Raw genomic sequence first — 25,025 nt, 5'->3', positions numbered from 1 at the left:
TACATTTACGTCTGAAGAGACAACTGATAGAATATTACTATAAAGGTAATCAAGTAGATAGTACAGATAGTGAATCTATGGGTTAGTAAGAAATTACAACTAGAATCACATAAAATAGTAATAGAAACTTCCATCAATTAATTATTAATATTCTCGGATATCCATCATAACGGTACGTTAGCGAACAGATTCAAGATGAGAAAAAATAACGACTAAACATCGATTAAAAGCTTATATCATCATCATCATCATCATCATCATAAGCAATGCTCATACTGGTCATACACCTAAACTAGCCTTGTGTACCTGCTTGAGTTCAGCTAATGAAAAAGATATGCTTACTTACAATATCGTAGGTATATAGTATGCTTTTCACTGTGGGTTTGTTTTTCCATTATACACACAGAGAGCAGACCAAGCCAAAGAGCGAGTAAGATCTCCGAGCGAGTCCAGGATCGTCTCTCTAAATTTTTTATAGCGTGAAAGGCGGAACTAGGGGGCCATGACGAATGCACTGGGTTCTAACAGTAAGTAACTGAGGACCCTCAAAGATATATACTTCAATACCCCATGCATATAACATGGTAAGTACATACATATATATATATATATAATCACATATATCCTTTTGGTTTATGTGTATATTTATTTAAAAAGTAGCACAGGTTGCTAAAATATACTTATATTAAAAGGTAAGAAAACATACACATACTATTTAGATTTTTGAACAATTCTGAAGTTAACTAAATATGACGATAATACCAAATTTACCATGTGTTGTACATTCAACTGTAATCTTACCAGGTTCTCATGTTCAAATAACTTTACAAAATTCTATTGCATCTGATTTATTGAAACTATTTAACAATAAAAATGAATATGATCCAAAGATTTATCAAATGTTGAATGAACAATACCCTTTAACGAAAAATGACTCAAGTGTAACACCAACAAATTATTTCTTCGGGATTATACCTCAGGGTGGAGCATGTAATATGGGCTGTCTTTGTCGTGTACTTACATTTAAAAAGACAGTAAATGATACTGAAACTACTTTAATACTTAGATCATTAGTCAGAATTCAAATAGAGACTCCTTTGTTGAATGCTGACAATATAATTTGGAAATCTAACGTAACTATATCTAATGTAATCGATACGTTGAATATAACGTCCATGGAACAGTTGAAGCCAATTATCCTTGATGTATTAAAATTGACTGAATCTCTAGAGACTACAGTTAACGAATTCAACATTACTTATAGACGAGCCCTTAAGAGAACAACAGATGAACATTTTTTATTGTTGTCACCTTTAACAAACACTTTATTCTTCCAATTAAACAGTTCTCAATTGAAAAAGAATTGGAAAAAAGTTATTCAATTAAGGAAAGATGTTACAAATGAAATATTGATCAATGAAAACTCTGGAAAGATATCAAATTTACAACTCATGAAATTATTATCACTCTTAGATAATGTGGTTGCAATGATACCAACCCCACATATGGACAAAATACATTTTTTAAACACTACACAATTACAAGAGAGAATTTTGGCTTTTTCAAATGTTGTTAATGGTTTCATTAACATTTTCACAGAATTATATTCTACAACAGAGTATATTAAGAAATACTACGCTAACGCAACGATAATTGAGAAGACAAATTTAATCGCTAATCAATTAAGATCCTTAAAATATTATGTCAATGATGTGAAAGGGAAACCTTATATACCTGGTGATTCCTCGTCAAAGAAAATAGTATACATGGGTAGTACAACAAACTCCAATAATAATGAGTATATCGATGATGATAATGATGAAGATGGTGAGGTAGATGATGATTTGATAAATATCAAGAAATTTATTAAAAGTGTAAAAGAATTAGGTATCCATGTTGATGCAATGAGTATGTTAACTAAAGATTTTCATAAATTGAAAAAAATGCATGGTTACCAACACAATGCTGAATATCAGTTGTTACGTAATTATTTTGATGTTATCATTGATATTCCATTTGGTAAATACTCCGGTAAAGATATGACTATTAATCTTAACAAGAGTCGGAAAACTTTAAACGAAGACCATTTTGGTTTAGTTGTAGTTAAACAAAGACTTCTGGAATATCTATCTGTTTTGAAATTAAATCAAATCCTAAACAATCAGGTTAATGACAAAAGTAATAATTCTTCTTCCATTGGTAGACCCCCGATATTATTATTAGTGGGCCCTCCTGGTGTCGGTAAAACTTCTATCGCTAAATCAGTTGCTAAAGTATTAAATCGTAAATATCAAAGAATATCTCTTGGTGGTATCTACAATGAGTCTGACCTACGTGGCCATCGTCGTACGTACGTTGGGGCAATGTGTGGGTCTATCATCGATGCTATAAGAAAGAGTGGTACTATGAATCCGTTGATCTTATTAGACGAATTAGATAAAGTAAGTACTATGAATAGTAGGAACAGTTCCAGATCCAATGGTGATCCAGAAGGTGCATTATTAGAGATTTTAGATTTTGAACAGAATTTTTCATTTATGGATCATTATGTTGGATTCCCAGTAGATATATCACAAGTATTATTCCTATGTACCGCTAATGATTCATCTACTATATCTGGTCCATTATTAGATAGATTAGAAATAATTAAGATTCCAGGATATACTATGGAAGAAAAAATTCAGATTGGATCTAAATTCTTGTTGCCTAAACAAATCAAGATGAATGGGTTTAATAGAATTCCACATGGTGATTTCAAATTGACCTCCAAGGCATGGTCTGATTTAGTATCTGGTTATACTAGAGAAGCTGGTGTACGTAATTTGGAAAGAAAATTAGCATCGATTGTCAGAGGAAAGATCGTCGAATATATTAAAAATGTTGAAACTCAAGGAACTAGCACAAAAGTGGCAATATTCAAAACGAGAGTACACGAGAATGATTTATATAAATACTTAGGGTTTCCATTACCTTCTATCAACGATGAATTATTGGTCGATGTGAAATATGAATCTAAAGTCGGACTTGTCAATGGTTTGTCATATAACTCTAGCGGCACTGGTGGTGTCTTAATGTTTGAAATTGTGAAGACAGGAAGTCTCAAGAGTGGCCATGGTAATAGAACTAACAATATGATCACGGACGGTCCAAGCATCAAGTGTACAGGTAATCTAGGTGAGACATTAGAAGAATCGATTAAGATTGCTACAAGTCTAGTGGAATCTATGATCAACAGAAACATAATCAAGGGTGTTAACGAAACAATGGTTCATAAGTTCTTGTCAAGTAAATATCACATACATGCTCCAATGGGGGGAGTTCCAAAGGATGGACCGAGTGCAGGTATGGCTATCACATTAGCAATGTTGTCGATATTGTTACAACTTCCTATTGATCGTGACATATGTATGACTGGTGAAATAACATTACGAGGTAAAGTTCTTCCAATCGGAGGTCTAAAGGAGAAAATGTTAGGAGCTAAGATGAATGGTATGAAACGAATCCTCGTTCCTATTGGTAATCGTAACGATGTGTTTAGTGTTATTACTGATGACATTGATAACATTGATGAAAGACGTTACGAATCAATCACAGAGAACGACGATAGACAATCGTTAATGCAAACGAGACAAATTGTAGATGCGCAATTACTGTATGACAAAGTGGGGCTGAAACTAACGTATGTCAATGACATATATGACGCTATGCTTGCCATTTGGCCTAGTTTATTATTCAAGACGCCTGTAGACACCACCCACCACGTGGAATCGTGTGATTCAAATAAGATTACTAGTAAGATGTGAGAGAAAGGTGAGACAACAAAATGATTAATACGCTTCGACTGAGTGTACGTTGGTGTATAGGTAAATAAATAATGAATCAATTAATAACAAAACAACTGGAAAGAACGCCAATTGTAGGTTTGGTTTACCGTTCCTTCTTGAAGGGTGGCAATGAGACCCAAATCTTCTCTATATGAAATGTAGTATATTCTGTTTATTCCTAATTAAGCTAAGATACGAGAAAATAATATAAAATTGAAAAAACGCGAATATATTTTCTTTTCAAATCTTGCAAAAACTCCACAACACCCAGCCTCTAAATTTTCAAGAAGGCCGCCCACCTATTGAGAGCATTCTCAGTGGAGAGATTTTGCTTCGTTTTTCTCTCAGTGGGCGCAGTTAATATCCGCGTCTATCCCTCTTTCTTCTGTCGGAGGGGAGCAACGGAAATTTTATCACGTAAATTGAGAGGAGAGGGGAACGCGTTAATTTATTGTGAGTTTTGTCAGAGTGTTTCTGTGGAATTTTGCATTGCTATATTATATTGCTGTGCTAAATACAAATAATATTAATAATGAATAGTTCTTTCAGAGCTTAATGAAGGTATTGGTTGGATTGGTATCACCTAAACTGGGATGAAGCAATTACAAATTTTCAACGAATTAGGAAAAGGAAAGTGTTCCCTTGTTTAATTGGAAACCCGCCACTTTTTAAATCATTGAATGATATACCTAACTAGGATGAAGCGTAGATTAAGAAGTTGCTAATTATAAATTAACTAGAAAAAAGTCATAGTTATGAAAAGAGTTTAGTTCTCTCTTCGTAGTCTCCACCTAAGAGTTAGTCGTATAACGATACATACTAACAAGAACAGACCTACGTATATAATTTATTTGTATTGAAGAAATGGAGTTTCTGTTATTTTAATTTACGCACATTTGCACCTATTGTCCTGCAGTTGGCGTTACGTATACGTGTGATGAGATCAAGTAAAAATATAAAACTCTTTCTGTAAGATGATTTGATCCGTTGATGAATTTAGTAGTCAATTTAATACAATATATATATATATATATATATTAAATAGATTTTATTCTATCAATTAGATGTAGTTGTTACAATGTGTTTTTTTTATCTGTCCCTTTTCTATTATCCGTTTCCCCCACTTATGCCTTACTTGTCACATTTTCATTTTCATTTTCATTTTAAATTTTAAATTTTAAATTTTTATTTAAATCTCTTGATTTACTATTTATAAGAAGTCATACTAGATCAATATATAGTTGCTACTCGCACTCTCAAAGTACTTATAATCTACTTATTTTATTTTTTAATATCATTAAACTATATTCATTCACTTATAGTAACATAATCCATCTGTTATTCTCACCATACTATCTACATTTTGTTTTATAAATTAAACGTGTGAGCTATTACTAATAAAAAGAGTTATTAATCAGTACTTTACTCATTTCCTTTTCGTTTATCATTTACACGAAATTTTTAAAAGAAAACTTTTCCCTTCCCGCTGTGTAAATCTCCCTTTCCGGAGCCAAGACAAAAAGAAAATTCAATATAATATAATATAATATAAAATAATAAAATAAAGAAATTTTATTACATCTTTCTATTTTTATTTTTTTCAAAAGAAACCATTACTAATACTACTATCTGTAACAATAGTTGGTTTATTATTATACATTCGCTAGCAGTTTATTTATATTAAAACAGTGGATCCACTTATAAAGATATATCTATCTATCTCCACGGAAATTCTGAACAAATAATGAATCCATTTCAGATTATATGGTATCTATTACCATTTATACTGCTTTCCACTACTGAAGCAAAGAGAAATTTGAGGGCTACATCCTTAGTCACTTGTATGGAAGGTTCTCAAGTCTCTTCTAACAGTTTTGATGTCGTCTTTCACCCAGATGACGGATCCTTACATTATACATTGGATTTACAAACTGAAATTGACTCTTATATTTTAGCTTATATCGACGTTTACGCATATGGGTTTAAGATTATCACAAAGAACTTTGATGTGTGTTCTGAAGACTGGAAACAATTTTGTCCAGTCCATCCAGGTAACATTGAAATTGACTCCATTGAATACATATCTCAGGATTATATTAATGATATTCCAAATATTGCTTACTCAGTTCCTGATATTGATGCATACGTGATTGTTAACATCTATGACCAAAATATGACTGCCCGTTTAGCATGTATTGAAATCTTCTTCTCCAATGGTAAAACTGTGTCTCAAACAGGTGTTAAATGGGCTAGTGCCGTGATTGCTGGTATTGGTTTATTATTATCTGCTGTCCTTTCTGCATTTGGTAACTCCACTGCGGCATCTCATATTTCTGCAAACACAATGTCTTTGTTCTTGTATTTCCAATCTGTAGCAGTTATTGGTATGCAACATGTTCATAGTGTTCCACCTATTGCTGCCGCTTGGTGTGAAAATATGGCTTGGTCTATGGGTCTTATTTATATCCATTTCATGCAAAAGATTTTCCGTTGGTATGTCGAATCTACTGGTGGTACTCCAGCCTTGTTTTTGACTTCTACTTCTCAATCTGTTTTGACTCAAAGAAGTTGGGATTATATGAGAACTTTACCATTGTTTAAACGTGCAGAAAATATCTTATACGGTAATTCAAACACTTTGATCTTTAGAGGTATTAAGAGACTTGGTTATAGTATGGGTATTGAAAATACTTCTATTGTTTGCACAGGTTTTACATTTTTTGTATTATGTGGTTATGTTCTAGCTGGGTTTATTATGGTTTGCAAATATAGTATTTATTTGGCCCAAAGAGCTGGTTGGATCAAACCTCAAAAATTCAGAGAATTCAATCAAAGTTGGAAAGTTATCTTAAAGGGTTCCTTATTAAGATATATCTATATTGGTTTCACACAATTAACAATTCTAGGATTCTGGGAATTCACTGAAAGAGATTCGGCAGCCGTTATTGTTATTTCGTGTCTTTTCATTGTTTTATCGGTAGGGCTTATGGTCTGGGCTGGTTACAGAACTTGTTATTTCGGTAAAAAATCCATTGAAACTTATAATAACCCTGCTGCTTTACTATATGGTGACGAACGTGTTCTAAATAAATACGGGTTCTTTTACACCATGTTTAACGCTAGTCACTATTGGTGGAACGTTGTCTTAGTTAGTTATATTTTTGTCAAGTCCCTATTTATTGGGTTCGCTCAAGCATCAGGTAAGACTCAGGCATTGGCTATCTTCATTTTAGATCTGGGCTATTTTGTTGCAGTTATTCGTTACAAACCATATTTGGATCGTCTAACTAACTTTTTAAATATTTTTATTTGCACTATAACAGTTGTGAATTCATTCCTATTCATGTTTTTCTCTGATTTGTTTGGTCAACCATACGCTGTATCTGCTATTATGGGGTGGGTATTTTTCATTATGAATGCAGCTTTCTCTTTCATTCTATTAATGATGATTCTAGTGTACACTGGTATTATTCTATTCTCGAAGAATCCGGATATTAGATTCAAACCAGCTCGTGATGACAGAACATCGTTCCAGAGGCATGATATTAAAGGGGATGACGTCAAGGTTTCTATTAATGAAGATTTAATGGCCCTAGGTAACATTGCTAAGGATCATGCTGAGAACTGGGAATATGATATGCAAAATAATCCAAAGGAAAATATCTTCTTAGGCTCAGATGAAGAAAATGAATATTCTACAAGTTCTGATTTGAATAGAAATGTAGCAAGAAAACCAACTTTGACCCAAAAAATATTTGGTAAATTCGGTAGAAAAAATAGAGATGATATGGACGAAAAAGATGGGGTGAACAATTCTTATTCCAAGGAAGAAGGTGATGGTACTTATGATTATACGACTTCTTCGACCTCTAAATCTACTTCCCCAACAAAGAAATATCCAGGATTAGAACATCAAAGAGAAAACTCAGAGACTGGTAATGGACTGATTGGTTCTTACGAATCCGAAGCTCTCCATTTTAATAAACCAAGCACGGTAGATTTACATTCCACAAATGGTGGCATTTCATCTACTGGGTTCTCTGAACGGGACTTCAGTATGAACAGTCTTCAACAGGAACAACATAAGACAGACGTTCTACAAGGGGATTTCTTATAAGGTTCGGGATCGATCATTTCTTAGTGACACTTTCCACTTATTTTGCATTTTTAAACATTATTCATTCTTTATCTTTACTACTTTTCGTTATACTCACAATTTGATAATTGTAAAGATTATGTAACTACTACCAATTTTATAGCATATATATTTTAATAAAGACATTCATTATTGAATTTATCATATATGTATTCTTTCTCTTCGAATAGTGAGTGATCGTATTAGTTTCGACATGGAACTTATAAATTAAAGGTAGATTTACAATTACAATACTATATTTCCGACTATTGCACTAAAGAAAATTAAATAATAAATTCCCTCCCCTTTCCTTTCCTTTCCTTTAAATGTAGGTTTTAATAACTTATTTAAAAAGAAATACTGATCATATATTCAAAATTCAGGAACGATATGTGGTTTAGTTAGTTATATTTTGAATTAATGTAAAAAAAGTAAAGTTAGCACTCACACTGGGGGTCGAACCCAGAATCTTCTGATTAGAAGTCAGACGCGTTGCCATTACGCCATGCGAGCTAAATTTACGAGAAAAATTAATTGTTATTTTACAATATGATTTATAGACTTTTGTGTCACGTGACGTTTTTATATATGACCTCATATTTGATTTCGTAAAATAATACACCTTGAGGTATAATATATTAAAATATAGCGGCAGCACTGAAAAGGCTCACATTAGCTTAACCCATCTGAAGGAGAAGGTAGCTAATATAAGTAGAATCAGAGTGTATTGCACTACCGTATATATAATAATACATGATATATACTGCATAATGTAGTATTCGTTTCCCCTATATTAGGTTTATTGGAGCTACATTGTCCAACGTTACTATGCACAAAAGATGAGCAGTTTAACAATAGCAACTCTGTTTAGTATAATATTCTCTAAATACAACATTGGTAAATGTTCTATTTGATGAACTGTGATATTAAACATTTTACTTTGTTCATTGAACTGGTACTTCACGTTTTGGATGTACAGTATCGAGGTTACTTCCTTACAGATGTATTACCGCTCGATTACTTGGCTCCATTTGAATATGTATGCGAATAGCATTATTTTAGTTGAATCTTGAGATATTAGATAATTATTAAACTTCCAAAGTTTGCATGACCTAGATGTTAGTGGGAATATTTAGAATTGTTTTCTGCTCTATCTGAATCCATTTTTTATTATACCAATGTACACACCTGTAAAGGGGTTTATTTAGCATCCTATAAGATATATTCCGTTAACCATTACCATGCATTTTCACTGATCAAGAAATATTAAAATAAAATCATTAGTGATATGATGCAAAGTGAGATGTTCAGAGAATCTGGAAATCCAAGCTTTCGACTGCTATTACTTATTCCAGATGAAAAGTAACTGAACTTTGATGAATTAATTCGGAAGAATACCCAAAATATTGGGGTATGCATGTCAGTAGATACACAAATCTTCTGTTAAATTGTTCATCACATTTAGGTAAGCATTCCTTTGTTATGCTACTGGTGTCCTTTTATGAGTTTTTGATAACCTATTCTAACTTTCTATACAATTTGCGACTGTTTTCAACACCCTGACACCCATCAACTTATGTTTCCTTTCAGCAAGAATTATTTTTTTAGGAAATTTAATATTTTTTTATAGCTTTGCACCGGATTATTATGATGCTTGCGAAAAAATGGAGCACATTTTTTTTTTCAAGAATCCTCAAGTATTGGAAAATAATTTTATAGTTCCAGTGACAAAACCTAGTGGCTTGAGAAAGTTAAACGTTCTATAAAAAGAACTCATCACATACCTTCTAGTATTGATAATATGATTTTTAAATGTATGATATTTACTTATTTTTTAAGTGTATAAAACATTGTACAAGTCGAAAGCCTCAAGGACCACCAAATACTTTGGAAGACAAATACAACTTAAACAATAATGTCTAAGATCTCTACCTCTCAAGTCAGGGAGCAAGTCAAGGAAATCTTGAAGTACTCCACTGAAACCAAGAAGAGAAACTTCTTGGAAACCATTGAACTTCAAATCGGTCTAAAGAACTACGATCCTCAAAGAGACAAGCGTTTCTCTGGTTCTCTAAGACTACCAATCTGTCCAAGACCAAACATGTCCGTCTGTATCTTCGGTGATGCTTTCGATGTTGACAGAGCTAAGTCTTGTGGTGTTGATGCCATGTCTGTTGATGACTTGAAGAAGCTAAACAAGAACAAGAAGTTGATTAAGAAGCTATCCAAGAAGTACAACGCTTTCGTTGCTTCTGAAGTTTTGATCAAGCAAGTTCCAAGACTTCTAGGTCCTCAACTATCCAAGGCTGGTAAGTTCCCAACCCCAGTTTCTCACAACGATGATCTTTACCAAAAGGTCACTGATGTCAGATCTACCATTAAGTTCCAATTGAAGAAGGTTCTATGTCTAGCTGTTGCTGTCGGTAACGTCGAGATGGAAGAAGACGCTCTAGTCAACCAAATCTTGATGTCTGTTAACTTCTTGGTTTCTCTACTAAAGAAGAACTGGCAAAATGTTGGTTCCCTAGTTATCAAATCTACTATGGGTCCAGCTATCAGACTATACTAAGCGATTTAGGCTTATGCTTTCTACTACATATTTTATTTTTTTAAATATTTTATATAATCTAATCATATCTTAATCTCTTTTTTGGTTTAAAACAACACTACTTTTGACTGTTTCATATAATTTTTATTATATGGAGAATGCAAGCAAGTCCCAATAATGTGGGATAATTAGCTAAATGCGATTAACTCATCATTCTCTGTGGCTGTTATTTATCGCGAAGGGGGGGTTATGTATATTCATAGCTGATACCTCTGTTTTTTTGTTGATGCTATATTCGACTAAGAAAATTGCGTAGGCTGTCATAAAAATTTGTAAGGACTACTTACATATATTGCAAGCCAGTATGAAATAAGGAATAAACATTTCAGGGAAATACGTTAGTTCATATATAGTTTTACTCAGTTTTCATTATTTAATAATCTCAACTAGAAATATATCCTTTTGTTGGTAGTATTAAAGTCAAAACTAATAAAAACCTTTTACGGTAAGAATTCCTTTTTAGCCTTATTCTTTGTTTGTTTTTTCTTCTGCAGTATATCAAATAGTATAACCTCACCTTCATAATAACAACAGGTATACAAATATTTAAGCCAAATAAAGAGATATACATATATTCCAAAGGTCAAATTAAGGTTTAGAAATCATAATAATCTTAAACAAGTTGAAAGAAATCGATCTCATTATTATTTATTTAACATGGAACATGATCCAGTTACAGACACTCAAATATTATCAGATAAGTCCAAGAGTGAACAATATAGCATGTATGATGACGACGATGATATAGGTATTGACCTACCCCTTAAACCTAATATCTTTCAGAAACGAAATTTCCTGGATATAGACAGTCAAGATGCACGTTTATTTCCTGCAGTTCAAAAAGTAAGATTTCAAATAGATCCCGAAAATGGTTCAGATCCACTGATATTAAAGAGTTCCAATACTGATACAGATTTTGATGATATGCAGAGTGGATCAGGTGTATCCGATAGTGATACCATTACCCGTAATAAGAACAGAGAATCGGTGGAGGAACTATTGCAACATGCTAGTGAAGTTAATGATTACGTTGCAGAAAATATAGACAAATTAAAAGCATATCCGACAAACCATAGCGCAAGTAGTAGGAATCTACAGAGAATTTTGAGTGGAACTAATCCAAAGACGGAATCTTTATCAACATTTGATTTAAGCGATGTCGACACTGACGATGTGTATGATCTCGATCATATCAGCAATGGATCCACTAGTCATTTAGGGGATAATAAGGAAAGAACACCCTTAGAGCAAGTGACTACAGCCTCAGAGATTGAAGAGATTCTTTCAAATGATGGAAATTCTCAAGATAATAATAATGATGTTGTTTATGATGATGATGATCGGTCATTAAGTGAACAGTCAACGGTAGATGATTCACCGCCAATGGAGAGGCAGACATTTTATTTCGATGAGCAAACATGTATAAATAATGCCAAGGACTTTATCCAAAGAATTGAAGAATCTGAGTGTAAGAACGTCGCAGACACGGATGATGATTTAGTATTTGTAGAGATTAGTGTTGAAGAGGCCATGGGCAATTTTGAAAGAGTAATTCAATTAATGAAAGAACTTTCTCACAAAGGGGATACCCAAAATTGCGAAATATCAGAAACCAACAAGAAACATTTTGACAATTTTGTAATGAAAAATACACCTTCTTTATCATACCACGATTTTATTGATCGTGTTCAGTCTAAATGTATGTTTGGATCCATTGTCTTTCAATCAGCCACATACTTATTACAAGTTCTATTCATGAGGAAAGATGCCCCTGATCAAAAATATAAATTAAAACACATGTTACAAGATAATGAAATCCATAGAATCATAATAGCATGCATTCGTGTTGCTACGAAACTGATTGAAGATCAAGTACATTCTCATCAGTATTTCTGCAAAGTATGTGGTGTTACCAAGAAATTACTTACTAAATTGGAAGTCTCGTTGGTGCTCTGTCTAAAAGATGATGATCTAATCATCACGCGCAAAATGCTAGCAAAATCCGTTAGAGTCATCGACTACATGGTAATGGATCTACAAACATAGATATTGTTCAGAATATATCTCCCATAATTGTATCAGTTATTCTACTACTCATACTCATTTTCACATCGTTTTCATTTTTCTTTTAGCATGTCGTCATTCTTACTTTCTCAAACATGCATTACTACTACAGTAGTGGTACATTGGTATATCTCATTTATTTATATTTAAGATACATATATATATATACTTTTATATAAACATGCCATTAGACAATCAACAAACATACAGTCATGAACCTAATAATAGTTCACAGATAAACCCTCGTTAGTCCATCATCAAGCTCATTACTGACATATCGGTTTTTACCAGGTCTGCTCGTTTGTTAAATATGTGATATTCCTGTTTACGCTATGGCATGTGATCAGGATATAGTAGTTCCTTCCCCAGTTTGTCACTATACGAAATACGAAATGCGAAAAATGCTGAAAATTTTTGTTGCTACGCTCACCAGGGAGAAAATCGCGAGAATTGGAAAATTAATTTTTCTTTCGCTGTGGACAGCTCGTCACAATATCAACATACTGCAAGGTGGAATTGAATATTCTAGAATTTTGATATATAAGACACTAGAGCAATCAAGATAAACAAGAACATTTTTATTCTTGATTTGGTTTTGTAGGCGTATCCCTTGCATGTTCATTTTAAAGAGAAACCTTTTTTCTTCCTTTGAGACTTGTTTTTAATTTTATTTTTTAAGAGTTTTCTCACAACAAAGTAAGGTATAAAAATATTAATACACAAATTCACGAAAGTATGGCTGCTTGGGATATATTTGGCTGGTTCAGAGACGTCTTGGCTTCTCTTGGTCTATGGAACAAACACGGTAAGCTGCTGTTCCTTGGTCTAGATAATGCTGGTAAGACTACTCTATTACATATGTTAAAGAATGATAGATTAGCTACTCTACAACCAACATGGCATCCAACTTCCGAGGAGTTAGCCATCGGTAATATCAAATTTACAACTTTTGATCTTGGTGGTCATATTCAAGCTCGTCGTCTATGGAAGGATTATTTCCCAGAAGTTAACGGTATTGTCTTCTTAGTCGACGCCGCTGATCCAGAAAGATTTGCAGAAGCTCGTGTCGAACTTGACGCTCTGTTCAACATCACTGAATTAGAACATGTTCCGTTCGTCATTCTAGGTAACAAGATTGATTCCCCAAATGCTGTTGACGAAGCAGAACTTCGTATTGCTCTAAACTTACAACACACCACTGGTTCTACCGTTGTTGAAGGTCAAAGACCAGTTGAATTATTCATGTGTTCTGTTGTTATGAGAAATGGTTACGCAGAAGGTTTCCAATGGTTATCTCAATATATTTAATAATCTATTTTTCTCTATTCTTCTCTTTTATTTATGGAAAACTATTAGTATAATTTTACGAGAAATTAATATTGAAAAAAAAAAAAGATCATTCACACTCATATGATGTTTCCTATTTTTATTTATTATATTATGAAAGTGTTCTAAACGATTTGGGTTAATCAAATAAAATAAAATAGATGGTAATAATTTTTCTAAGAATCTTTATTTGAAAGATTGTTTTTTCTGGTATAATTTATATAGTGTATGTATAGATTCTCATATAAGTTTAATTCAAACTTTAGCATTAATATGAACGCTATGTTCAGTTTGTTCGTTTGTCTATCTCTACGTCTATTTAACGACCAAATAGTGGAACTATAGTCATTAAATGTCTTGAACTTGATGTAAATTTTAACATTTTGTATAAGAAATTGTTGTTACAGGGGGAGAAAAGAACAAAAAATATGTTTAGAATTTTTTCTTAATATTAATATAAAAATTATAGAATATCACTAGTAATCTATCTTCTTTTACTACTTCTACTATCCTCAGTGGTACTACTTCTCTTACCATTCTTAGCAAAATATTCTTTCTTCTTTTCTTTGTCTTTATCTATTTTAGCCTCTTCAGCCTTAGCGAGTCTTTTTAATCTCTCCTTACGTTGATCTGCCTTCTTAGATTTTCTCTTTTCATCCTTAGCTCTTGATATGGTTAACACTTTTTGCATGAATGCACGAGCCTTCTTTTCTTCTCCACCCATGACAACGGCTCTTTTAGCCATGTAAGTTTTCTTCTTTTGAGGTTTCATTTGATGAATTTGAGATTTGAATGGTAAGTCCCTTTGGACAGCCTTTGGAATCTTTAATCCGTTGAACCGTCTCTCAACACGTTCAACCTTCTTATATGCACTATCTGGGTTAGTCGGAGTCTCGATCTTCATATCAGCTCTTATCTTACCAGTTAGTCTCACACCCTTCCATTCTGTCTTCTTTTCCAAAAGTAACGATGTCACAGGGTTGTAGAAACGGTTAATACGTACCGGATACCATGATCTTAAAATAACTGTGTCACTCATCAAAATCTTATCTTCAAATGTAGCTCTGAAATGTCCATCAGGTTTAGATAACGCTCTCTTGATTTCACCTCTGATACCAGAGACGGTCTTAATTTGAGCACCTTCAAATCTGGCAACTTCCATAGCACTGGAAAACATATCCTTAATGAATGCAGTATTTTTGAAAATTTTGTAGGGATAACCAATCAATTTCAATTTCTTTACAATCTCGGTATCAACGTCTAATTCTTCAACAACACCAGTAGAAGCAATTCTGAAACCACCACCTGTATCACTATTAGCCACAATTTGAATACCACAGAATGGTGTATTTGGAGAACATAATGGACCATAGAAACTTGCATTACAGAATGTATGTTCTGGAGTATATTTCAGCATTCTTGTTCTTGTTCTGGAATCTGTTGTGGTATAAATTGGTAATGTTTGGAATCTTCTCCAACCAAGAGAAATAACCAATGGATCATTGGTCTTTAGTATCTTCTTATGCCAACGATGTCTTCTTAATCTGCCCTTGATGATACCGAATTTTAATTCAGTTGGTAACAAACCACCCATTATAATTGGGAATCTTGCATCAAAATTTTCAATGAATTCCATAGGAACATCATCAAACACAATACGAACATATGAACCAGCCTTGTAACCTTCAATCTTTTGACGTTGTTCCGGAGTCATATCATCTAGTTCAGTCTTGTTGATTTCCAATTGTTTAGCCATCTTCGCCTTTTGTAATTCGTACCATGTATCAAATTCATTGTCTGGATCATCTTCCTTGAAATTTTCACCTTCTTCGATTTCAAATTGTTTACGATATTTCTCCTTCTTAGTTGCGTTTAGTTCACGCTCTTCGTCCATGGTTAGATCTTTCTTCTCTTCTTTATCAAAGTTAGTAAATGAATCATCAGATTGTGCACCACCATCATCTTCTTCCACTACATCCTCATTTCCTTCATTCTCTGGTTCATCCTCTAAGTCTTCAAAATCACCGAACACTTCATCTTCATTAGAATCACCGGCTTTAGACTCTTTCTTAGATTTCATAGATGCGCCAATGAATCTATCATTAATGGAATCAAAAGTTTTCCATTTTTCAACTAATTTTTCCATCTTTTCAAAATATGGAACGAATTTCTCTAAATCATTAAAGGTTTCCTTACTTTGATCTGTGATCCCAGCCTTTTTTGTAAAAAAATCCTGTTCTTCATTTTCAATATCACTTTCATCTTCATTCTCATCGTCTTCATCTTCACCTTTCCATCTCTTGATACAATCCTGAGGTTCGATATTATTCATATAGATTAATTTTCCAATATCCCATTTTCTACGACGCTTAGTTTTATTGGCTTGTAACTTACTGGCGACACCAGTTTCCCAATTATCGTCGTTGTCACTTAACTCAAATTCTGAATCAGTTTCAGCGGTATTGGTATCTTTACCATTGTTTTCAAAATCAATTTCGACCATTCTTGGTTCACCTTCTTCTTCGACATCGTTATTTTCATCATCACTTGGAATAGCATCTAAGTCGATCTCATCATCTTCTTCCTGTACAGATTTACCGTAAACTCTTGGGTTTCTCATATTAGCTCTACCTTTATCACCATCTTTATCTTGTTCTTCCTCTTCGTCTACTACATCTTCTTCAGGTTCGACAGAGTGTAGTTCAGTACCATTACTAAACAGTTGAATACCAACACCTTCGAAATTTTCAGCGATACTCTTTTCAGCTAATTGTAAATTGGTAACCAATTTTTCTCCTTCACCTCTCTCTTGACCAGGGACGAAACTTTCATCTTCATTTTTCTTACCAACATTGATGTAAACGGCGTCTTTATCCATAAGGATACCTCCTACATCAGACATTGGAGCATAGATTAACTTATCCTTATCATCTAATCTCTTACGTCTCTTAGGAGTGACTGTGGTATTTCCTTCCTCTTTCATCTTTTCTCTTTCATAATCATCAAGCTTTTGTTGATAACCTGGAGTTGGACAAGGATCTGGTAGTTTTTCTACTTGAGAAATTGGGAAATCACCAACACCAGCAATGTGCACTTTAGTACCTGAAATCGAAGGTAGTGCAGTCCCATGTAAATACCCGTATAATGCAACTTTTCTATCAATTTGTTTCCCCTCTCTTTCAATCTTTTCTGGATGAGTTAAATCTGTAATTCTATCCGCTAATAAATAAGGATGTTCATTTCTCCATTTCAATGGTCTAAATTTCATAACTGAGATGAATCTACTCAAGTTCAGTATTTCTCTGTCAGGGTATCTACCATTAATGACACCGGATAAATAGAACAGTTTAGCACCTTGATACACTTCTGTCCAAAATCTATGCTTTAATCTCTTTTTGGAAGTTCTTAATGTTGATTGGGATCTAAACAAATCTAAATGCGTAGTAACACCCAAAACTCTAGGCATACCATGTGTTTGGGCAATGTTTAAAAATTCCATAGTCTCCATTTCGAAACCAAAATTACCATCCATTAATAACAAGACCAAATCAGCAATCTTAGCTACATCCACCATGGAATTCAAATCGTCGGCAGGACATTCAATAAATGTTAATCTTCTGTGCTTACCTGAAACCACAGTGATCGGACCGTTAATATCATTCAAAGTGGTCTTAGTCATTCTTCTAATCAATGATTTGATCAAGGTAGTCTTACCAGTACCTGGTGGTCCGACAACAGCAACAATTACTGGTGGTGGATCATCATCTGGAGTACGGTCAACCATAGGAACATGCAACTTTCTTTCGTTCACATCACTAGATCTTTGCATCTGTCTTGCCATCTTCCCTGGGGCAGAAACTGCAAAGGCCTTAGCATTATGACCTTGTGTATGCAGTTTCTTTTTGGCAGTGTTCTTTTCCTTCGTTTTACGATGGGCTTTATTACTTTGTTCCATTGTAAAGAAGGTCTGTGGTTCTTACTTACCCTTTTAAATAATATTATAAATTTCGAACCTATAATTTGACAATTTCAAACAGCTTTAATTTCTATTTAATGTTGAACTTATATTGCTAACCGTCTGAAATTATTCAACTAACCCAGCTCATCGCAGCTGAAGGTCATCGCATAAAAATTTTCAATATTCAGTTATTTTGGTTTTTCACCGCGATCAAACATCATGCGACACGAGGAGGGAGGGTGCTTAGCGTTAGTGATAGTCACAGCGGCTATTATTAGTTACACAGACAGAAAACATAACGAGAAGTGTTTACAGGTGGGATGATAACTTCTTAAATGCATTATGGATCCTTTGAAAGTTATCCCTATTTTATTAGAAGAACAGAACGGAGATATGATATAATGATTCGACAACCAAGTTCAAGATCTAAGACTCTATGAATGGAATCGCTTCTTCTCGTGGAGAAATAGGTAAGTACGTGCTTTGAAACCAAAAATAACCCTTTCTTTCCGGGAAATATATGCTATGTTACTCAATTTTGAATAGAGTCTACTAATCTGTTAATTTATTCACATATTTTAGCAGTAATATATGGGTGAAGGTAACGCTGTACAAACTGCATGCACAGGTAGGCTCATACATATCTTTACAATGTCCATCAGTTAGAAACCATTCTTTTACAATAGCAACAGGATTCAAATTCATATGAGTGACTCCAACGTTAACAATTATCAACAGATAATTATCTTTTATTTCTCGATGCTCTTCTTTTGTAGAAAATGAGCATGGGTGGGCCTCCCCCTTCCTCAAATGGAATTGTCTCAATTATGGGCGTCGCGCCTTACTTGAGCAAAAACTCCAGCAGAAGTGAAAATTTCGACAGAGAGAAAGAAAGAGTGAGGGGTGGAATAAGAAAGAATCAAAGGGCGTGGGAGTTTGTTGGATAACATATATGGAACTTATAAGGAACGGTATAAACATAACATAAGGCTATCAAATAAACCTTATTTGTGATTGCTTTATTTCACTAAGAACTGTGAAACATTAATATAAATATTAAACAACTCTCCTATATCGAGATCTATTACGATTACTTTTTAAGGAGCATAACGTAAGATTAAGAAAAATCAAGCTAGATATAAAATGCTAAAGTCCGTGATTCGTAATCCGGGTTCCCGTAGTATCGCGAGGGTATCTGGAATAAACACTTTTAAAAGCACCAGTGTTCAACCATTTGCATACTACTCTACTACTGGCAATCCTTCTCCATTAGAACAAGGTAAAGATAACAATGGTAATGAAATGCAGTTTAATACAAAAGGTGCACCAATAGTGAGAGGTAAAAATTCAACCACGACAGAATATAAACTTCCTAAGTGGAAAGAAGCTCTAGGTGAATACGTCATTAAGACATTTGGGTTGGATATGGATAAAATTAGAGCAGGCCCAGTATCTGGATCATACTATTATTCTATCTGTAAAGAACAAGGTTTACAATATGAAAATGAATCACTTTCCGATTCTGCAAAATTCTTCTATGAAGAATTAAAACTACCAAGAACATTTTCTCAATGGTTTCAAATCACTGCCTTACATGAATGGATGCTATTTGTTAGAATGAGAGCAATGCCATTCAAATACGGCAGAAATTACCAACAAAAACTTGTAGATAAAACTTTCAACGATATAGAAATGAGATTATTTGATGAAATGAAAATTGTTTCAGGTAGAATTGTGGATCAATATTCTAAAGATTTTAACTCTCAATTAAAAGGTGCTGTGTTTGCGTACGATGTAGGCTTTTATACTGATGATACTACATTAGCAACTGCTGTATGGAGAAATTTGTTTGGTGGTAGAAAAAATATCGATTATACTCACTTAGAAGCTGTCGTAAAATATATTCGTTCTCAATTATATGTAATGAGTAGAATGTCTGACAGAGAGTTTGCATTAGGTAAATTTAAGTTTGTTCCAGCTACGGAAAAGATCAACAAATTAACAGTTGCTGAAGAAAAAGAAATGAAAGAGAAAATTATAAAGAAATATGAAGAACTGGACAAAAGTGGGCTATTATTACCAAGTGATAGAAGTAACCTATCCTACGACAACTGAGCTCTTTTTATTTTTCACAACCCAAACTCATTTATATGGAACTATCTCAAGAAGTTTACCAAACGATCTAAGGAGTGGTTTTCTTTTTAATTTCGTTACTAACATCCAGTTCATATTACATATATATATACATACACTTTACTTATTTATTCTAAGCTCGCAATGTAAATATCAATATACAAGATCTTTTGTAGCCTAACTATTACACTTTTTGTAATGTAGCACTCCATTTGGATGGTTCATTTTCATGGAACAATTGATATAAATTATCAATTAATTTAACATGGAAAGAACCACTTCCTTCACAGACGAGAGAGGCGTTTTTACCAGCTGATTTATACAATAAAATAGCAGATACGATTGCATCAAAAACTGAACCTTCTGGGCTTAAGCCACCAACCAAACTTGCAATTGTAGAACCCAAAGAGCATCCACTTGCAGTAATATCACCCATAATTGGAATATTACCATTTTGAACAGTATATACAGTCAAAGAGTCTACAGAGGCACCTTGGGTACCTTGTGATACAAGAAATTCTCCACCAAATGTACCGTCACAGATATAGTCCACTTCACCAGTACAAACTGCAATAGTTTTAAATCTAAAAGCAACAATCCTAGTAGCCTTTGCCAATAAATTAGAATCATTATGACTTGTGTCGGCATCGACACCCTTCATATTACCATTATTCAATCCTGAAAGACCTAAAATTTCACCTGAATTCCCTTTAATGCAGGTGAATTGCCCATACGACAGCAAGGAATCGTTTAAACTCTTTCTTGTTGTTGTGGCAGAGTATCCGACAGGATCGAACACTATTGGTCGTTGTGCTTCATTATAAGCATGTATAGCAGCTCTTACCATTTCTACTGGAGCAATTGAACCAGTGTTTAGCAGAAGGGTCGCATTTGGAATACGGGATAATTCACCAACCTCAGATTCAATTTCGGACATTATGGGAGATGACCCAAGAGCCAAAGTCACATTGGCACCAAAATTTTGATGAACTTTATTAGTGATATGTTGGATCAATGGTCTATTGTGGGATACTTGTTCAAGAACGCTATGGATCGCTTGAACATCCGGTGTAATATAACTTCCTATTTTCAAATCGTTTCCAAACTTGAATTTGCCGTCATCAATTAAAGCACGTAATATTTTAGTTGACCCAGCTGCATCAGTAGAAGCCATGATATCACTAACCAAAGATATACCATCTAATGATCTCTTACCATTGGTAGAGGTACATTGATATAGAACTCTTTGAATATTATCTGGATGTAAACCACCAATTCCTACTGTTTTACACCAAGTAGCATTATTTGATTCCAAAGCATTTAGAACTTCAATAGCACCCTGTGGGCCCATTGGTATTTTCTTGGCATTTTTTTTAGTCTGTGTTGGAAATAAAGTACCAATACCGATATAATCGACCAATTGCGGACCCCATTTAGCCAATTGCTCAACCTCGGAAACTTTCCCAACACTCCAGCCGATAATCATGTCTGGTCCAACAAGATTTCTGACCATTGGAATTGGCATATCATCTTGCCCGACATGCACACCATCAGCCTTGATTGCCATTGCGACATCAATTCTATCATTAATAATCAATGGAACGTTATATTTAGTGCACAGTTTTTTGACTTCCAAAGCCTCCTCAATGAAAAGCTTAGTATCAGTTTCCTTTTCACGGATTTGTACCAAAGTTACACCATTCTGTAAACCAGCTTCAATCTGAGAACATAATGTTGTGCCCTCTGGCAACATACCAGAGTCAGTAACGAGATACAAAGAATAATCGACGTCTTCCTTAGCAAATACCATTATATGTTCCTATCTCTATGTAAATATGTCAAGTGCAGAAGCTTTTTAAACCTTTAATAGAAGTATATCTTAAACACATAACACTAGATAAAACTATTCATATGGGAAAAGGAAAAAATAGTAGACTTTATCCATTTCGTAACTCTTATAAACATATTCGAGAAACAAGAATTTAAACAATTCTAAGAAGACAGTAATCACCTCATTGCCTCTTTCACCTACAGTGTTTCCTCTTTAAATGCATACAACTTCGCGATGTTTAACTAAATTTTTCATATTCCGGTAGAAGCTGCGAATTTGAATATTTTCGATTTTTAAAGGAACAATGCAATAGTTTGAACTTCTTCCAGTGAAGGGTATTGCAGTTTAGGACGAATACGTAGAGGGGATACTGACATTCATAATCATCTCAAGATAGCGTTCTATACAATATATTTTAGATTCAGAAGTAGTGAATTCATATTTTATGGATAAGTGGTTGTACTTTTACGAACCAATACTGCCATTTTTTTTAACAGATTGCTAATATATAACCAAGAATAAAGAAATGAAGTTCACACCAACTGTGATACTGGATGCACCAAGTTATTATGTTGATTTTTTTCATAAGAAGCAGAACGTGGACAAATGTACTATCTTACGAGATCTTGATTTAGAGAATGATTCTGTTGTGATGCCATCGTGTATGGCCTTATTGACCAGACCAACACATATACTAGATCTTACAAATAATAGTCTAATAGATTTCCCAGATCTTCATGATAGAACCGATATACATACGTTATTATTGGGACGAAATCGAATAAATGGAACAATCAATGGTAAGAGACTTCCGAAAGACTTGAAAAATTTAGTACTGGCCAGTAATGACATTAAAGAATTAAGCGAATTAAATGGACTACAGAGTGCTCCAAAATCACTTAATACTATATCCCTCCTTGGGAATCAGATATGCCATTTGGAAGGTTATAGGACCTATGTTTTAACTATATTACCCAATCTACGTAACCTTGATTTTACAAAAATTTCAGACCTAGAAAGGACAAACTTAAAAAAGAAGCCTGTTCTAATAATAAAGAATGATAAAAACACAAAAGTAGTTAAATCTAAAAAATCTCATGATAAATCTACTGAAATGATGAACTTTGTAGTTAATAAGATGACCGATGAAAGAAAACTAGAATTGAAGAAACAATTAGCTGAAGCTGTATCTTTGGATGAAATCATTAAAATTGAAAAACAATTAGCTGGAGGGATCTAGGTTCAACCAGCAGTCAAATATTTGCATACTCACACATCCATAATAAGGAAAAAACAACATCACATCTTCAATTATTCAGCATAAACAATTCAAAAGTTGTAATAGTAGTACAAAAAGAACATACCTATTAAATAATAATAATATACAAGTTATTATTACATATATATTTTACAATACATACGTAAATTTATTTATTTCTTTATTCGAGCGCCAGACGTTTAATTTTGAGCATCTACAGTGGTATGGGTAGATTCAATCTTTTCTTTATCTTCTGATTTATCAACAATTTTACCATCTACTTTATTGGTCTTTTCATTTGTTTCAAGGTCAGGAATACCTCTGGCTGTTAAAAACTCAAATATACTCTTTTGAACATTCTTACCCTTTTTATCTTCGCTTTCTTCACCTTGAGCTCCAGTGACCTTGTTGAAACTATCAATATAAGCAAAGAAAGCGTTGAAAACATTTTCATCAACTTCTTCTTTGTAAATTTTATCATAAATGTGCTTCATCTTGAATGCATCAATTTCTTCTTGATATTTAGAGAAATCGATTGGAGTATAACCGAATTTTTCCAATCTATCATTGTACGTCTCAAATACTGGTGCTTCTAACAAAAGACCAAGAGCAGGGGCCTTTGGAATATTAATCTTTTGTGGACCATATGCTTGACTTATACGCTCTACAGGAGTACCACAACGAGCAATCAAAGCAGCCATTGAAATCATCTTACGGATTTGATGTAGCATGAAGGATTGTCCATGTATCTTAATAGATACCCATTCAGTCTTCGCATCACCAATTACAAATGGGTCAGAGACCTTAATTTTTTTCATGAATCTAATTGCACTTGCATCTTTGAAATCTTTACCTAATGTGAAGTTATGGAAATTATGAGCACCGATGTATTGTTTCATAGCAGAACGGAATTTTTCTAACTTTTCAGCAGAGATTCTATATTTTCTACGATGAGCATATTCTAAAGCTTTATATTTTTTAACCATTTGGTAGGTAGCTTCTGATTCTAGGAATTCATCCTTTGGTGGTGGCGTATAGTTTTGAATTTGTTCGATCTGTTCTTCAGTGAATTTTTCATTAACTTCTTTCTTCAAATTTTTCCAAAATTCGATGGATTCAGCATCATCATCTAGAATACCAGGCAATTCTAATCTACTTTCCTCAATATCATTGTATAAAATAGAATTTGGTTTTGGTCCAATTAAAGAATAAGTTGGAAGCAAGTATTCGTACCAACGAGAACCACACATCTTTCTGCAATCAAAGGCCTTGTTAACTCTAGTGATATCCCATACTCTAATACCTTCTGGTAATGCTTTGTTAATTTTTTCTTTAATATCTGGATCTTCGATAATCATCTTCAAAGAGATCAAGTTACCACCAGCATGAACACCTTTATCAGTTCTAGCGGCTCTCATAAACCCATTTTTCTTTAAATCAGTTGAATTATCCTTTGAAATTGCACCGGCTTCAACAAATGCTTTGAATAAAGCATCTTCGATAGTTGGATGTGGAGGATTATATTGCATACCGTGGTATCCTGCACCACAATATCCGACCATGACAGCAACTTTACGTTTTGGTTTTCTTGGTTCCTTAGGAATTGGATTACCATTGGCATCTAGCTCAGGTGGTCTTCCAACACGTTGTTTCTTCTTTTCTGGTTCGTCACTCTCTTTTTCTTTGTCATTACCTTCGATATCTTCTTTACGAGCCTGAGTCATCTTGTATTGAGGGCCTCTCTTGTAAGCGTCTTCAGATGGTTGGTCATCGTATGTTGGTCTTAAGTTTTCTTCAGACATCTTCTTTATACTGTTATTTGTGGCTGATTTTAAAAAAATATTTTTGAACGATAATAAAGGATGCGATAATGTAAATCGATCGAAGT

The 25,025-nt window shown here is 33.8% G+C and overlaps 10 protein-coding genes and 1 non-coding gene across 11 annotated transcripts; 7 read left to right on the top strand and 4 right to left on the bottom strand.

The window, feature by feature from the left end:
- Window positions 1-749: 749 nt before the first annotated feature.
- On the top strand, window positions 750-3,803 carry KABA2_06S03784 (uncharacterized protein; the record flags this gene model as incomplete). Its single annotated transcript, XM_041551275.1, has 1 exon — window positions 750-3,803. One exon carries the CDS (start codon window positions 750-752, stop codon window positions 3,801-3,803), a length of 3,054 nt encoding a protein of 1,017 aa, XP_041407209.1.
- Window positions 3,804-5,568: 1,765 nt separating this feature from the next.
- On the top strand, window positions 5,569-7,941 carry FLC1 (flavin adenine dinucleotide transporter; the record flags this gene model as incomplete). The annotated part of the gene is made up of 1 exon (XM_041551274.1): window positions 5,569-7,941. The coding sequence occupies one exon, from the start codon at window positions 5,569-5,571 to the stop codon at window positions 7,939-7,941; it is 2,373 nt and encodes a 790-aa protein (XP_041407208.1).
- A 459-nt stretch (window positions 7,942-8,400) lies between these two features.
- On the bottom strand, window positions 8,401-8,472 carry KABA2_06S03740. Its single transcript has one exon. It is a non-coding gene; the product is annotated as a tRNA-Arg (tRNA).
- Window positions 8,473-9,874: 1,402 nt separating this feature from the next.
- On the top strand, window positions 9,875-10,528 carry RPL1A (60S ribosomal protein uL1; the record flags this gene model as incomplete). The annotated part of the gene is made up of 1 exon (XM_041551273.1): window positions 9,875-10,528. The coding sequence occupies one exon, from the start codon at window positions 9,875-9,877 to the stop codon at window positions 10,526-10,528; it is 654 nt and encodes a 217-aa protein (XP_041407207.1).
- A 696-nt stretch (window positions 10,529-11,224) lies between these two features.
- On the top strand, window positions 11,225-12,613 carry PCL8 (Pcl8p; the record flags this gene model as incomplete). The annotated part of the gene is made up of 1 exon (XM_041551272.1): window positions 11,225-12,613. The coding sequence occupies one exon, from the start codon at window positions 11,225-11,227 to the stop codon at window positions 12,611-12,613; it is 1,389 nt and encodes a 462-aa protein (XP_041407206.1).
- Window positions 12,614-13,366: 753 nt separating this feature from the next.
- Window positions 13,367-13,939, top strand: SAR1 (Arf family GTPase SAR1; the record flags this gene model as incomplete). The annotated part of the gene is made up of 1 exon (XM_041551271.1): window positions 13,367-13,939. One exon carries the CDS (start codon window positions 13,367-13,369, stop codon window positions 13,937-13,939), a length of 573 nt encoding a protein of 190 aa, XP_041407205.1.
- A 502-nt stretch (window positions 13,940-14,441) lies between these two features.
- Window positions 14,442-17,912, bottom strand: BMS1 (GTPase BMS1; the record flags this gene model as incomplete). The annotated part of the gene is made up of 1 exon (XM_041551270.1): window positions 14,442-17,912. The coding sequence occupies one exon, from the start codon at window positions 17,910-17,912 to the stop codon at window positions 14,442-14,444; it is 3,471 nt and encodes a 1,156-aa protein (XP_041407204.1).
- A 1,146-nt stretch (window positions 17,913-19,058) lies between these two features.
- On the top strand, window positions 19,059-20,030 carry CBP3 (Cbp3p; the record flags this gene model as incomplete). The annotated part of the gene is made up of 1 exon (XM_041551269.1): window positions 19,059-20,030. The coding sequence occupies one exon, from the start codon at window positions 19,059-19,061 to the stop codon at window positions 20,028-20,030; it is 972 nt and encodes a 323-aa protein (XP_041407203.1).
- A 202-nt stretch (window positions 20,031-20,232) lies between these two features.
- Window positions 20,233-21,858, bottom strand: THI6 (bifunctional hydroxyethylthiazole kinase/thiamine-phosphate diphosphorylase; the record flags this gene model as incomplete). The annotated part of the gene is made up of 1 exon (XM_041551268.1): window positions 20,233-21,858. The coding sequence occupies one exon, from the start codon at window positions 21,856-21,858 to the stop codon at window positions 20,233-20,235; it is 1,626 nt and encodes a 541-aa protein (XP_041407202.1).
- Window positions 21,859-22,405: 547 nt separating this feature from the next.
- LEA1 (U2 snRNP complex subunit LEA1) lies at window positions 22,406-23,119 on the top strand (the record flags this gene model as incomplete). Its single annotated transcript, XM_041551267.1, has 1 exon — window positions 22,406-23,119. The coding sequence occupies one exon, from the start codon at window positions 22,406-22,408 to the stop codon at window positions 23,117-23,119; it is 714 nt and encodes a 237-aa protein (XP_041407201.1).
- A 218-nt stretch (window positions 23,120-23,337) lies between these two features.
- On the bottom strand, window positions 23,338-24,939 carry PUS1 (pseudouridine synthase PUS1; the record flags this gene model as incomplete). Its single annotated transcript, XM_041551266.1, has 1 exon — window positions 23,338-24,939. The coding sequence occupies one exon, from the start codon at window positions 24,937-24,939 to the stop codon at window positions 23,338-23,340; it is 1,602 nt and encodes a 533-aa protein (XP_041407200.1).
- Window positions 24,940-25,025: the final 86 nt, after the last annotated feature.

Source organism: Maudiozyma barnettii (assembly GCF_903064755.1).
Source record: "Maudiozyma barnettii strain CLIB 1767 genome assembly, contig: KABA2_06, whole genome shotgun sequence".
Classification (NCBI taxonomy): Eukaryota; Fungi; Ascomycota; class Saccharomycetes; order Saccharomycetales; family Saccharomycetaceae; genus Maudiozyma; species Maudiozyma barnettii.
The sequence above is the reverse complement of the archived record's forward strand: the minus strand, read 5'-3'. Positions and strand labels throughout refer to the sequence as shown.